Source organism: Schistocerca americana, chromosome 1, assembly GCF_021461395.2.
Source record: "Schistocerca americana isolate TAMUIC-IGC-003095 chromosome 1, iqSchAmer2.1, whole genome shotgun sequence".
Lineage (NCBI taxonomy): Eukaryota > Metazoa > Arthropoda > Insecta > Orthoptera > Acrididae > Schistocerca > Schistocerca americana.
The window spans coordinates 1,230,266,548-1,230,280,114 of record NC_060119.1 but is presented as its reverse complement, the minus strand read 5'-3'; the positions used below and the strand labels follow the sequence as shown (position 1 = coordinate 1,230,280,114).

Sequence of the window (13,567 nt, the reverse complement as noted above, 5' to 3'; positions counted from 1 at the left end):
GGCTCCTACTCTTGTAACCGCCCCCGGTGTAAAACCTGTCCCATGCACCCTCCCACCACCACCTACTCCAGTCCTGTAACCCGGAAGGTGTACACGATCAAAGGCAGAGCCACGTGTGAAAGCACCCACGTGATTTACCAACTGACCTGCCTACACTGTGACGCATTCTATGTGGGAATGACCAGCAACAAACTGTCCATTCGCATGAATGGACACAGGCAGACAGTGTTTGTTGGTAATGAGGATCACCCTGTGGCTAAACATGCCTTGGTGCACGGCCAGCACATCTTGGCACCGTGTTGCACCGTCCGGGTTATCTGGATACTTCCCACTAACACCAACCCTTCTAAACTCCGGAGACGGGAACTTGCTCTTCAATATATCCTCTCTTCGCGTTATCCACCAGGCCTCAATCTCCGCTAATTTCAAGTTTCCGCCACTCATACCTCATCTGTCATTCAACAACATCTTTGCCTCTGCACTTCCGCCTCAACTGACATCTCTGCCCAAACTCTTTGCTTTTAATATGTCTGCTTGTGTCTGTATATGTGTGGATGGATATGTGTGTGTGTTTGCGAGTGTATACCCATCCATTTTTCCCCCTAAGGTAAGTCTTTCCACTCCCGGGATTGGAATGACTCCTTACCCTCTCCTTTAAAACCCACATCCTTTCGTCTTTCCCTCTCCATCCCTCTTTCCTGACGAAGCAACTGCTGGTTGTGAAAGCTAGAATTTTGTGTGTATATTTGTGTTTGTTTGTGTGTCCATCGATGTGCCAGCGCTTTTGTTTGGTAAGTCACATCATTTTAGATATATAAACATATTTTGAGTGATAGAATTCTTGGAATAGTATTGGGTAAGCTAGAGAAGGAAGAAAGACCAGTAATGTGTTTGGATTATGTTCCAACTGAGGTGACAAAAAACTTGTATGCATAGACCAGGCTTGGTGTTCTAGTAACATAAGGACACAACCTGGTCAACTTTCATGCAGTAACATTAGGTCATGTCAACTAAGAGATTATGCAAAAAAAGAAATGCCTAAAGTAGAGTTTAAAATATGCTACCTCAACATTCAGGGTATGACAGATAAAAACTTAATAGTCAACGAATTTTCAAATGAAAATGTGGTAGATATTCTATGTTTAAGTGAACATTTTTGTAAAGAGGATGAGCTTGGGTACAAAGAATTGGACGATTACACACTACTTAGTTGCTATTGCAGAAAACAGCACTTAAGTGGTGGGGTAGCAACATATGCAGAAACACCTCTTGCACCAAACTGTGGCAGGACAGATCTCAATACCCTTTATGACAAAATGCATTTTGAAATATCAGGTCTAGTAACTGAGAGTCTTAAGCTTATGGTAGTAGAAGTGTAAGGCCACCTAGTGGTGACCCCCATATCTTTCTGGAGAAACTGAAGGAACTCTTACTGTACTTATGTATAACGAAATGGACAAAATACAAAATTGTCATTGGAGGGGATATCAATTCACGTTTTGATGTCCTGCAGGACAGAAAAACTGTGACAGAGCTCAAAAATGTGCTTCAGCAATTTAACCTGTACTATGTTAACTGCAGATGTACTAGAGGCTCATCCTGTCTAGACAATATATTTACAAATATTAAGAGAACTTGTATGTCCACTGATGTAATCAGCTTCCTTTTCTCAGACCATGATGCAGTATATCTTAGTCTTAATAATGTAACTTCAGACTGCACCAAGCCAGAATCTAAAATTGTGATTACTAGACCAGTGACCAGAGAGAGGATGGATAAGTTTAGACATGCCCTCACTTATTTCAGTTGGGACACACATTTTATTAGACTTCAACACTGTTCAGCTGATATTGTTTTCACCAGGTTTTTCTCCATATTTTTAAATACATTTGAAAATAACATCCCTCTGAAAAAATGTACAGTGAATATTAGTATTAATTACAGGAAAAGGAAAACGAAGGAATGGTATACTCCACAGTTAGGGCAACTGAAAAATACTGTTATGCTGTATTCTTCTAGTCTGTACAAAACCAGTAAATCAGATCTGTGTAAAGAACTGTATGCTAAAGCTAAATACAAGTATAGGAAAGTAATAAATGAAGCAAAGAAACTGCATAACATAGTAAACATTGAAAAAATCTAACAATAAATGCAAAAAGGCCTGGAGTGTAATAAACTCCATTGCACACACTAAACACCATTCCCCAGAAGAATTTAATAAATATTGCATTCAGTCCATTGAAGAAATTAGTAGTTCAATACACAAAGCCCCTGAAAAAGCACTTCGCATTATGGATAGCTGCTTTGAAAAGCTTCCTCCAAGCACCTTCACTTTCACAGAAGTGAGCCCAAATAATATCCTAAAAATTTCAAACCTTCAGTTAGTGCTGATTACTATGATATGCCATGTAATTTGTTGAAAGATTTTATTGATTGTGTGATTTATCCTTTAACTTTTTGTGGTAACAAATGCCTAATTGAAAGTAAGTTCTCCGACATATTAAAAATTTCTATAGTTGTGCCCATATATAAAAAAGGGGAAAGAACTGTGCCGCTAGTTACAGACCTATATCCATAACCCCAGTTTTTTCAAAAATTTTAGAAACAATTATGTATGAGCAAGTTAGTGTCTACTTGGGTAAACTAAATATAATTAGTGATAAACAGTTTCGATTTAGGAAAGGTAAATCCACAACGGATGCAATGGATGCCCTCATAAAAGTAGTCCTAGATGTGTTCGAGGCTAGGGACTATGCCCAGGCTACATTTTTTGACCTGAGCAGAGCCTTTGACTGTGTAGAGCAGTACACTGAGCTGAATAAGCTAGTTTACTATGGTTTTGATGACAACAGTATAAATATGTTCAGGTCTTTTCTAGAGAAGTGTCAACAAGTTGCGTGCATTGGTAAGGAGTAATCGAATTTGGTTAATGTTACGTACAGAGTGCCTCAAGGGTTGGTGCATGGACCCTTACTGTTTATACTAATGATTAATGACCTGCCCTTGTTCATAAATTCTCATACAATATTACATGCTGATGACACAACTTTTCTACATAAAAGCTCTGATCTAGGTACACTGAAAACACTGATCGAAAATACCCTTGCTCAGTCCTCATTATGGTTCAAAGCTAATGGCTTCTTACTAAATGAAAACAAAACCCAGAAACTTTACTTTAGCCTCAAAGAGATTCCTAACTACCAAGAATTAGAAACTGTTAAATTTTTAGGTGTTACTATTGACAATAAATTGACATGGGAACCACAAATTAAAAATATATTAGCTAGGCTTTCAAGAAGTATTTATCTAATTAGAAATTCAAAAAGACATGTTCCCAATGACTATGTGAGATCAGCATATTTTGCCTTCTTCCAAAGCATCATCTCTTATGGAATCTTACGGTGGGGTAATAGCTGTCATGTAAATGACATTTTGAAACTTCCTGGCATATTAAAACTGTGTGCCTGACCGAGACTCGAACTTGGGACCTTTGCCTTTCGCGGGCAAGTGCTCTACCATCTGAGCTACCGAAGCACGACTCACGCCCGGTACTCACAGCTTTACTTCTGCCAGTGTACCTAAATCAGAGCTTTTATGTAGAAAAGTTGTGTCATCAGCATGCAATATTGGGTGAGTACTGGGCGTGAGTCGTGCTTCGGTAGCTCAGATGGTAGAGCACTTGCCCGCGAAAGGCAAAGGTCCAAAGTTCGAGTCTCGGTCGGGCACACAGTTTTAATCTGCCAGGAAGTTTCATATCAGCGCACACTCCGCTGCAGAGTGAAAATCTCATTCTGGAAATGATATTTTACTTTTACAGAAGAAAGTAGTAAGAATAATAACGGGTTCTGATAAAACAGAACATTGTAAACCTCTGTTTATTAAATTGCAGTGTCTTACAGTAGTAAACTTATTCATCTACAATGTTTTATTGTACATTAGAAACAATGTCTCTAATTTTGTGTTGAGAAGTGATATTGATAGCAATAATACTAGAAACAGAACATCTGTAGATGTGCCATATCATAGCTTATCAAAATTGCAGAACTCCTACCTAGTTCTTGAACTAAGGATGTTAAATTGACTAAGTGTTGACTTTAAAGAACTGCCTGTAAATATTTTTAAAGCTAAATTATACAAGCTACTAGTAAACAATCCATTTTATACCATTGATGAATTTTCTGAAGATGAACATACTGCATTCTAATGTGTACCTATTTTATGTAAACCAATTTACATCGATATAGTAGTTAATGTAGAAATATATGCTCTTGACTTTGTCTATTGCTGTAATCAGCCAAATGACAGTAAAATTTTTATTATTATTATTATTATTATTATTATTATTATTATTATTATAACACTTTTACAAGATAGATGATTCCAAAATAACCTTTCACAGACTGTCTATCTCATTTGCTGTTACTGAAGAATCCACATTTATTCCGAAACAGTTTGCTAATTCCTCACTTTACAATATAATGGGATATTTAGCTGCTAAGTGATTCAGTGACCTCCCATATCTGACAGTAATTTTTTCACTTTATTGTTTCCAGCCCTCTATTATTTGTACATACTGACACAATTACTTTGTTCAGTATCAAATACAAGGTCCGGCAGAAAAACCTCCCCTTTAAGGAAAGCTAATAAAAACAAAACCAAATAAGGTAGAACAATTTTATTTATACTAAATAAAAGTACATATTATGCCATTTTAGAAAATACTCTTATGGTCTTACTTTTTAAATAAAACATCCCTTAAATGGCTTCCTGCACTGTTGACACACTGTTTGAGTCTTTCCCTGAAGTTATTAATTACTCTTTGAGTCATTTCAGGTGGAATAGCTTCAACCTCTTGTGTAATTGCTTCTTTCAGGGCTCGTAAAGATTGTGGACGTTGTTCATAAACTTTTGCTTTTAAATAGCCCCAAAGAAAGAAATCACAGGGCGTTAAGTCCGGCGATCGTGGGGGCCAGCCAATGTCTCCACGCAATGAGATCACATGTCCAGGAAACATTTCCTTCACCAATGCCAGTGACTGCCGCGCTGTGTGGGCAGTAGCACCATCTTGCTGGAACCACACGTTCTCTATTTCACCAAAAAGCTCCCTTAGTTGCGGTTGGAGAAAGTCGCGGAGCATGGCACAATAGCGTTCACTGTTGACGGTTAAATTCCTGTCATTTTCTTCGAAAAAGTAAGGACCGATCACTCCGGAATTGTAAACAGCACACCATACTGTTACTTTAGGGCTATGAAGTGGTCGTTGATGAAGTTCTTGGGGATTGTGTTCACACCAGTACCTGCAATTTTGGCTGTTCGCTGTTCCGGCAAGGTGAAAGTGTGCTTCATCAGAAAAAATCACAATATCGTTGGGACGAATGTTCCGAAGAAGGTCTTGGCACAAACTTACACGGACACCACAGTCTCGTTCACTCAGTTCCTGCGTAGTTACAATTTTGTAAGGATGCATTTTAAGATCTCGATGCAAGATTCTTCTCACACTTCGATCAGATATCCGTAATGCTGCTGCATGCTTTTTAGCGGATCGTCGAGGAGATTGTTGAACTGAAGCTCTAACTGCATCAACATTTCCGGGGCCTGTTGCAGTCCGTGGTCGTCCAGGTGGTTTCCTTTTTAATGCGGAACCTGTCTCACGAAAGTTAGCAACCCAAGAATAAATTGTTTTCTTATCGGGAACAGGGTCCCGTCGTCCGAGCGCAAAGCGAACGCGAAAAGCACGTTGAGTATTAATAGGCAATTCGCCATTTTGAATAAAATCTTCCACTACGAAGGCACGATGTTCACCAGACCACGCCATGGCGTACACTGAAAACTGCACGTAGGCAGCTACTTAACGACGCGCCCCCCACCACTCTGCTCCTTCTACTGTCCGCTGCACATTACTTTGTAATCGGGGAGTTTTTTATGCCGGACCCTGTATAAGGCACTTAGTTATGTCTAGTACACTACTGGCCATTAAAATTGCTACACCACGAAGATGATGTGCTACAGGCATGAAATTTAACCGACAGGAAGAAGATGCTGTGATATGCAAATGATTAGCTTTTCAGAGCATTCACACAAGGTTGGCACCGGTGGCGACACCTACAACGTGCTGACATGAGGAAAGTTTCCAACCGATTTCTCATACACAAACAGCAGTTGACCGGCGTTTCCTGGTGAAATGTTGTTGTGATGCCTTGTGTAAGGAGGAGAAATGCATACCATCATGTTTCTGACTTTGATAAAGGTCGGATTGTAGCCGATCACGATTGTGGTTTATCGTATCGTGACATTGCTGCTCACGTTGGTCGAGATCCAATGACTGTTAGCAGAATATGGAATCGGTGGGTTCAAGAGGGTAATACGGAACACTGTGCTGGATCCCAACGGCCTCGTATCACTGGAAGTTGAGATGACAGGCATCTTATCCGAATGGCTGTAATGGATCGTGCTTCCATGTCTTGATCCCTGAGTCAATAGTTGGGGACGTTTGCAAGACAACAACCATCTGCAGGAACAGTTTGACGGTGTTTGCATTAGCATGAACTATCAGCTCGGAGACAATGGTTGTGGTTACCCTTGATGCTGCATCACAGACAGGAGCGCCTGTGATGGTGTACTCAACAACGAACCTGGGTGCCCGAATGGAAAAACGTCATTTTTTCGGATGAATCCAGGTTCTGTTTACAGCTTCATGATGGCCGCATCCATTTTTGGCGACATCGCGGTGAACGCACATTGGAAGCGTGTATTCATCATTGCCATACTGGCGTATCATCAGGCATGATGGTATGGGGTGGCATTGGTTACACGTCTCGGTCACCTCTTGTTCGCATTGACGGCACTTTGAACAGCGGATGTTACATTTCAGATGTGTTACGAGCCGTGGCTCTATCCTTCAATCGATCCCTGCGAAACCCTACATTTCAGTAGGATAATGCATGACCGCATGTTGCAGATCCTGTATGGGCCTTTCTGGATACAGAAAATGTTCAACTGCTGCCCTGGTCAGCACATTCTCCAGATCTCTCACCAATTGAAAACGTCTGGACAATGGTGGTCGAGCAACTGACTCGTCACAATACGCCAGTCACTACTCTTGATAAACTGTGGTATTGTGTTGAAGCTGCATGGGCAGCTGTACCTGTACATGCCATCCAAGCTCTGTTTGACTCAATGCCCATGCGTATCAAGGCCGTTATTACGCCCAGAGGCATTTGTTCTGGGTACTGATTTCTCAGGATCTATGCACCCAAATTGCGTGAAAATGTAATCACATGTCAGTTCTAGTGTAATATATCTGTCCAATGAATACCCATTTATCATCTGAATTTCTTCTTGGTGTAGCAATTTTAATGGCCAGTAGTGTATTTGCAAACATTTTAAGCATACAGTTATTTAAAAAATGTACATGGGTATCAATGAAGCTGGAAGAAAACAAATGCTTACATAATAACAGTGTTGCTCTGCTGCCAAACTCAAAGCTGTCTTCCCATCTTCATCACATGATTTGTAATCTGCACCTGCTGCCAGCAACTCCTGTACCACATACCTCATGTCATAATGATAGCGAAAGGTTAAGAGTCCTCTGTGTACTGGTGTCTGTCCCTTCTTATCAACTGAGTGTGTGAATTCTGGACATTTGTCCCACAAGAATCTAAAATTGTCCATATTTGCCAGTGTTCTGTGAAGTGCAGTCCTTCCAAGCACATCCTTTATTGAAAGATCAGCACCAGCATCAACAAGAAGACTTATAACCTGCAAAAGGCAGAAAGACCATTTAAACATCTTGTGGAAGTAAATATAGTAAATTAACACTTCACTAACATTATTTTTAAGTATATTGTCATCCAAATACAGACGACATATTGATGCATATGACATATTGAAACACATCAGGTTAGTAGCCATCAGGTTGCCCGTCATAGTATGTTTTACTGCTTGCCACACTCCTTCAGGTGGTGCTATGATTCAGCTGATAACTCATGACAGTAGTTGAAAGTTCACACAGAACATTTTTTAACTCTGTTTTGTTTGGTGCTAAAAGAATGTTACATCGGCATTAGGAAGTGCTTTTTCAATATATGTGCAGTGGGTTTCATTTAAAAATACATCAGCATAATCAAATAAGCAAAACTGGCTTATTTTTGTGTGCCAAATGGACATGTTTCAAGTGGTGCATCAGGCTGGGAACTCATCTGATATGAACAAGAACCTAAGCACCTTTGTGTGTGTGAACAGTGCACATTAACTGAAAAACATTACAGTTAATATCGGTACTGAAGTTATAAAAGCAGAGCTGTAACAGAGCAGAGAAAATGGAAAATCTGAACTATCCTACAGGCAGTTCCAATGTGAGGGATGACAGCTCGGCACTGATCAGCAGATTTACAGTGTACTTGAGCAAAAGATGGCATTCCATACTCTACTCTGAATGCAACAGGATCTCTCAACTATCATATCACAGCTGTGACTTGCATGTGAAGGAGCATAAAAATTTCATAGGTTAGGAACAAACAGTGGCTGTAGTGAAAATAAGTATCAACATGGATGTAGGTATGGTAATGGAAAGTTCTGGCAGAACATAAATAATTTAGGAATAAAAGTAACAACTCACCAAATAGTAAGTGCAATGATTCATCAACAGGCAATAAACACAACACCAACAAACACACACACACACACACACACACACACACACACACACACACACACACACTCTCTCTCTCTCTCTCTCTCTCTCTCTCTCTCTCTCTCTCTCTCTGTGGTGTCACAAGGCTTAGGCCTGTCCCACCCCTCATTAAATCAACCAAGACTTACACGAATAATTGTAAGAACAGTTATTATTACTATGTTCTTTAAGTTTGTTTTTGGGTTTTCAGAAATACTGTGGGAAGAAAGTTTATTTATGTTGCAGATAATGTGGAAGACATGGCCCAACGATCACCACGAAAGTTCGACGTAGCGGCAAGTGGGCAAGGAATAAAATGAATGCTGGAAACTACCGCGAGCCATGGAAGAGCCTGGGCCGTGAGGGCGTCGAGCTTCCTAGGTCATTGTTGGACAACGTCAAAGGAAGAGATATTCTGCTTTCTCTTTCCAAACAGGTCGATCGAGTCTTGAAAGGTTCATGTAAAACGTTTAGGCGGGTGACACATTAGGTGAGACCCGATGCCTGTAATACTTCCATAGTTATTAAAAAGTTGTTAAATGGCAAAACCAATAGTTCATCATTTATATAGATAAAAAGTAGTAAAGATATAGGAAAGGAAGAGTTGTGGGGTCAGAACGAAAAGTGATACATTGCTCAGCTATGAAGAAGGACGTAAACTGCGGGCGTTACGTGGTGAAAACAAATCAACTAATAAAATAGTAATTCCCCTCTTGTTTTGCCATCTGCCTCCTTAAAATTAATTTTTTAATTTTTGAATTAATTACCATGAACATACTGGTACATGAGTATAATCTGCATTTTCATAAAAGAGAAAGGTTGGCCCTCAGTTTTAAAGAATATAACAACAGATATAATTTTGTGCTTAGTTTTAAGTATGTAATTGATTTTCTAATTTATTTCGACTATACCTAGTTAATAGTTTCATTATAGGGTGAAATCAGTAACTGCTTTGTAATTTAAATTCTATCGTTGACTTATAAACAAATATAAATTCTGTACTAATTGTAAACATTTGGATGAACAACTAGTAGTACTCTTAAAGGATCTATTTGGCTCTATTCAAAAACATGTTAGCAAAGCTGGTTCTTAATTAATTTCAAAGTAATTAACAGTTTTGTCAAAAGTATTGTTTGCATACTTATGTTTGTTAATTCCATGATTTAAACAAATAATTCGGACTAAACCTTGTAGTAGAAGAAACTGTTAAAAAGAACCAATTTTTCGATATAGTCAGTTAATTCAATGAGTTAAGTTTTAATTGTAATTTCTGTAAATTTAACTTCAAACAATGTGTAGTTTCAGTACCTATAATTGTGAAGATATATAAGGACCAGATTTTTGGTCCCAAGACAGTCAGTCCATGGCTGAGTTTCAGACGAGAAACCTGTGTCGGTTAGAACAACAACAATGCTTCAACTTAACTGTGAAATAAGTGTTACACAATTAGGCCATGTGTTAAAAGATTGTCAGTGTCTGCTCCAAACATACCTGATTATTCTGAAAGAACTATGAACTTTGTGGTTAGGTTTTTACCGCTCTTAGATGTTAGATGGTAAACTATTGTAGCAGTATGTGGAGGTTCGCCTATAATGAGGCTTATCGAAAGTTAAACAATAATACACTGGCCATATAACTGTGTATTATTGGGGGGTTGTGAACAGTGAAGGTAAAGTACTGTGAAACGCAGATGTACGCCTGTCGGCTACATCATTTAAAGTAGTCAGTGTTGTACTTCCACACCCCATCTTTCAGCCAATGTAGCAACGCAGTAAGTCGACACCAAGGACAATCAGCTAAGAACTAAAGTAGGCAACTATCACAACACCTACAATCCAGCTGTCATCCACACAGTGGCGAACCACAGGCTGCTGCACTTCCAAGGTGCCTGCAATTTAACTATAGCACATCAAGCGTGCAGCAGCCACTTTGTACATGGTGGGTGCTCCACTGTACAGCTTTATAGGAGGCCACTCAACTACTCTCCAGTGAGTCAACAATGGGTGTACACAGTTACAGCCCTCTGGGCTTACAACAGTTGGAGCCTACAACTTTGCATCATGTCCAAACCACTGAGTCATCATGAGTGCATCAACATGGGCTTTGCCTACATCAGTGATATCCTGTTAGGACAGACAGTGTACTTAATGTAATGATTACATTAGCATAACAGGGCAGCTCATCCATTCAAGTAATTGTCATTGTGTTTAGTGTCAACCTCATATCAGATCATGGTAATTTTTTAGTTATGTGAATTCTGAACTTGCTTTCTGTTGAACTAGCTTAAAGGTACTACAAAAATAAAATTCCACTGTCCTTTGGCTACCTGGGCACATCTATTCATTAGTAGTGTTTATCACCCACAATAGTGACATAAAGGGGCAATGAGAGTAAACTTTTCTACGAAAGTGACTTCAGTTCCAGGACTTCATTCCCAGTATCTTTGTGCTCAACTGGGTAGCCTTCCTCTCAGTGTTCATGTGCGCTCCACACATGTGTTTTTCATGGTACTGCCCTACATTCAAACATAGACCAATCGTTGTTGCTGTTCACTTTGGCTTACCTGACATTTGTGAGTACCTTCCTTACATTCAGGGTCATGTTGGTAAATTGTTCTCCTAAATGTTATTTCTGAGTGGCCAGTGGTCATTGCACATCTCATGTTTTCACGTTCTTTGTTCATGCTTTTTTCTGTGGGAGACAGTGCTTTGTGTGAATTATATACTATGTACTGCTTGCTCTTCAGTTGATGGGCCAACTTCTCATTTGTGTGTGCACTATATTTGCTCTATCATGTTCAGTGATCACATGTTATATTATTTGCTTATTTTGCCTTGTTTCTGTCTAGTGATGGGGCAAGTTCTTTCATTTTATCTTCAATGTTTCGGGGCTTTGAACAGTTAGATGCTTGCACTGTTATTTGCACCCAAACCACTTCTTTTGCTCTTGCTATAAATGTTGAGAACGGTTCATGCCAATGTAGGTCTGACTAGATGTGTACATGTGTTGCATTTTGTGGGCTGCGTAGACAAAGCTTCACTTGTGTTTGAGTTCACTATTCCTTTAGTGTTTTTCAAAGTGTAAATGTCCATGTCAAACCAACATTCAAGTGAGAAATTTAGTCAGTGGTAGCAGCTGATAGTTTAGAATTAGTTGATGTTGAGATTGTATGTTTGTGAGGGCAGATACACTATGCACCGATTTTCAGTCAAGACATTGCAGATCTTGGACATTACTTGAAAATGCCTCCTCCAACTGTGTCAGAAGCATCAGACATATGGCGGGAATAAAAGACAAAGATTGATTGAATGTGGTGATATTGTATTCTTGTAAATCAAACAATGGAAAATCAGGGATGGAATGTAACAATATTATGAAAAGGATAGTTGCCACTCACCATATAGGGGAGATGCGGAGTCGTAGATTGGCACAACAAAAAGGCTGTCACACACACACACACACACACACACACACACACACACACACACACACAGATATTATTGCAGTCTCTGGCAGCTGAAGCTACACTGAGAGCAGCAGCAGCAGCAGCAGTGCATGATGGGAGAGGCAACTGGGTGGGGGTAAGGAGGAGACTGGGGCAGAGGTGGGGGATGGTAAAGGGCTGCTGAAGAGCATGCAGAGACGAGTTAGACAGAGGGTAGGGTAGCTAGGTGCAGTCGGGAGGTTAGATGGAGGCCATGGGAGAGGTGGGAGGGGGAGAGGGGTAGTGGAGAAGGAGAGAAGTAAAAAGACTGGGTGTGTTGGTGGAATAGAGAGCTATGTAGTGCAGGAATGGGAGCAGGGAAAGGGCTGGACGGGTGAGGACAATGACTAACGAAGGCTGGTAGTGGTGTCTTTCTGTGCTGCAGGGAGAGTTCCCATCTGCATAGTTCAGAAAAGCTGGTGTTGGTACAAAGAATCCATATGGCACAGGCCATGAAGCAGTCATTGAAATGAAGAATGTAGTGTTGGGTGGTGTGCTCAGCAACAGGGTGGTCCAGTTGTTTCTTGGCCACAGTTTCTTTGGTGGCCATTCATGTGGACAGACAGTCTGTTGGTAGTCATGGCCACATTTCCTTGTAAAAGTTTTTGTAATTGAACTTTTGGACTTCATTTCAAGAGACTGTGATGTGACTGCTGTCAGGGTCATTTGACTATTACTTACAAAAAGAAGTAGGTTACTGCTTAAATGACAAGGTAGTACTCATCTGATCTCACTGCAGACTTACAGGCTGGTGCATTTGTAGTGTGTCGAAGTTTTTGGAATAATCCTGCTTTTGTGTTCACACATGGAGTGTTGTAACTCACGAATAAGTTTGTGTACAAGAGGAAACCCATCAGTCAATTTAACTGGTATTATTTGCTCATTTGATTTAGCTGATCCGGCACCTGAACTGCCACTGACTAAGCAAGTGCAGTTATGGGTCCAGAATATACAACAGTTTCTCCACATTGTTACTCAATTTCTTCAGTGTGTGGCAGCAGTTCCACTTCAACTGCAGGAATACCACCACAGTTTCTGCATCAGGTATAGCCATTACATTGTACCTTTGAGCTTCTTTTCCAGCAACTCACCCATCCCAACATTGCCACAGCCCAGGCATAGATGATGCAGCCTGGCCTCTGGCTCCTGCAGAGTCTGATGACATCTTGGATTCATGGCCTCACATAGCTGACACGCTTCCTCCAGGCCTCTGAATTTCCTATTGATTCTGGCCTCCTCCAGCTGCTCAAACTCCTACACTGCCTCCTTATTGCCAGTGTCTCCACCCGACTGAGCACCTCTTCAGGTTACAATAGCTCCACAGGTTCCAGTGGCACTGGTGCCCTGACTGCCGGCCCTCACACCACTGGCCCTCATGCCGCCAACCCTCACACCACCAGCCCACCTGATAC

At 40.5% G+C, this 13,567-nt stretch overlaps 1 protein-coding gene across 1 annotated transcript in view; it reads right to left on the bottom strand.

Annotated features, from left to right (window-relative positions):
- Positions 1-7,754, bottom strand: part of LOC124620031 (serine/threonine-protein phosphatase 6 regulatory ankyrin repeat subunit C-like) — a 240,507-nt gene extending 232,753 nt beyond the window's left edge. The window contains exon 1 of the mRNA XM_047146700.1: positions 7,450-7,754. Within this exon, the coding sequence (XP_047002656.1) occupies positions 7,450-7,671 (222 nt within the window). The 5' untranslated portion in view covers positions 7,672-7,754. The remainder of the gene's footprint in view (positions 1-7,449) is intronic.
- Between the last annotated feature and the right edge of the window lie 5,813 nt (positions 7,755-13,567).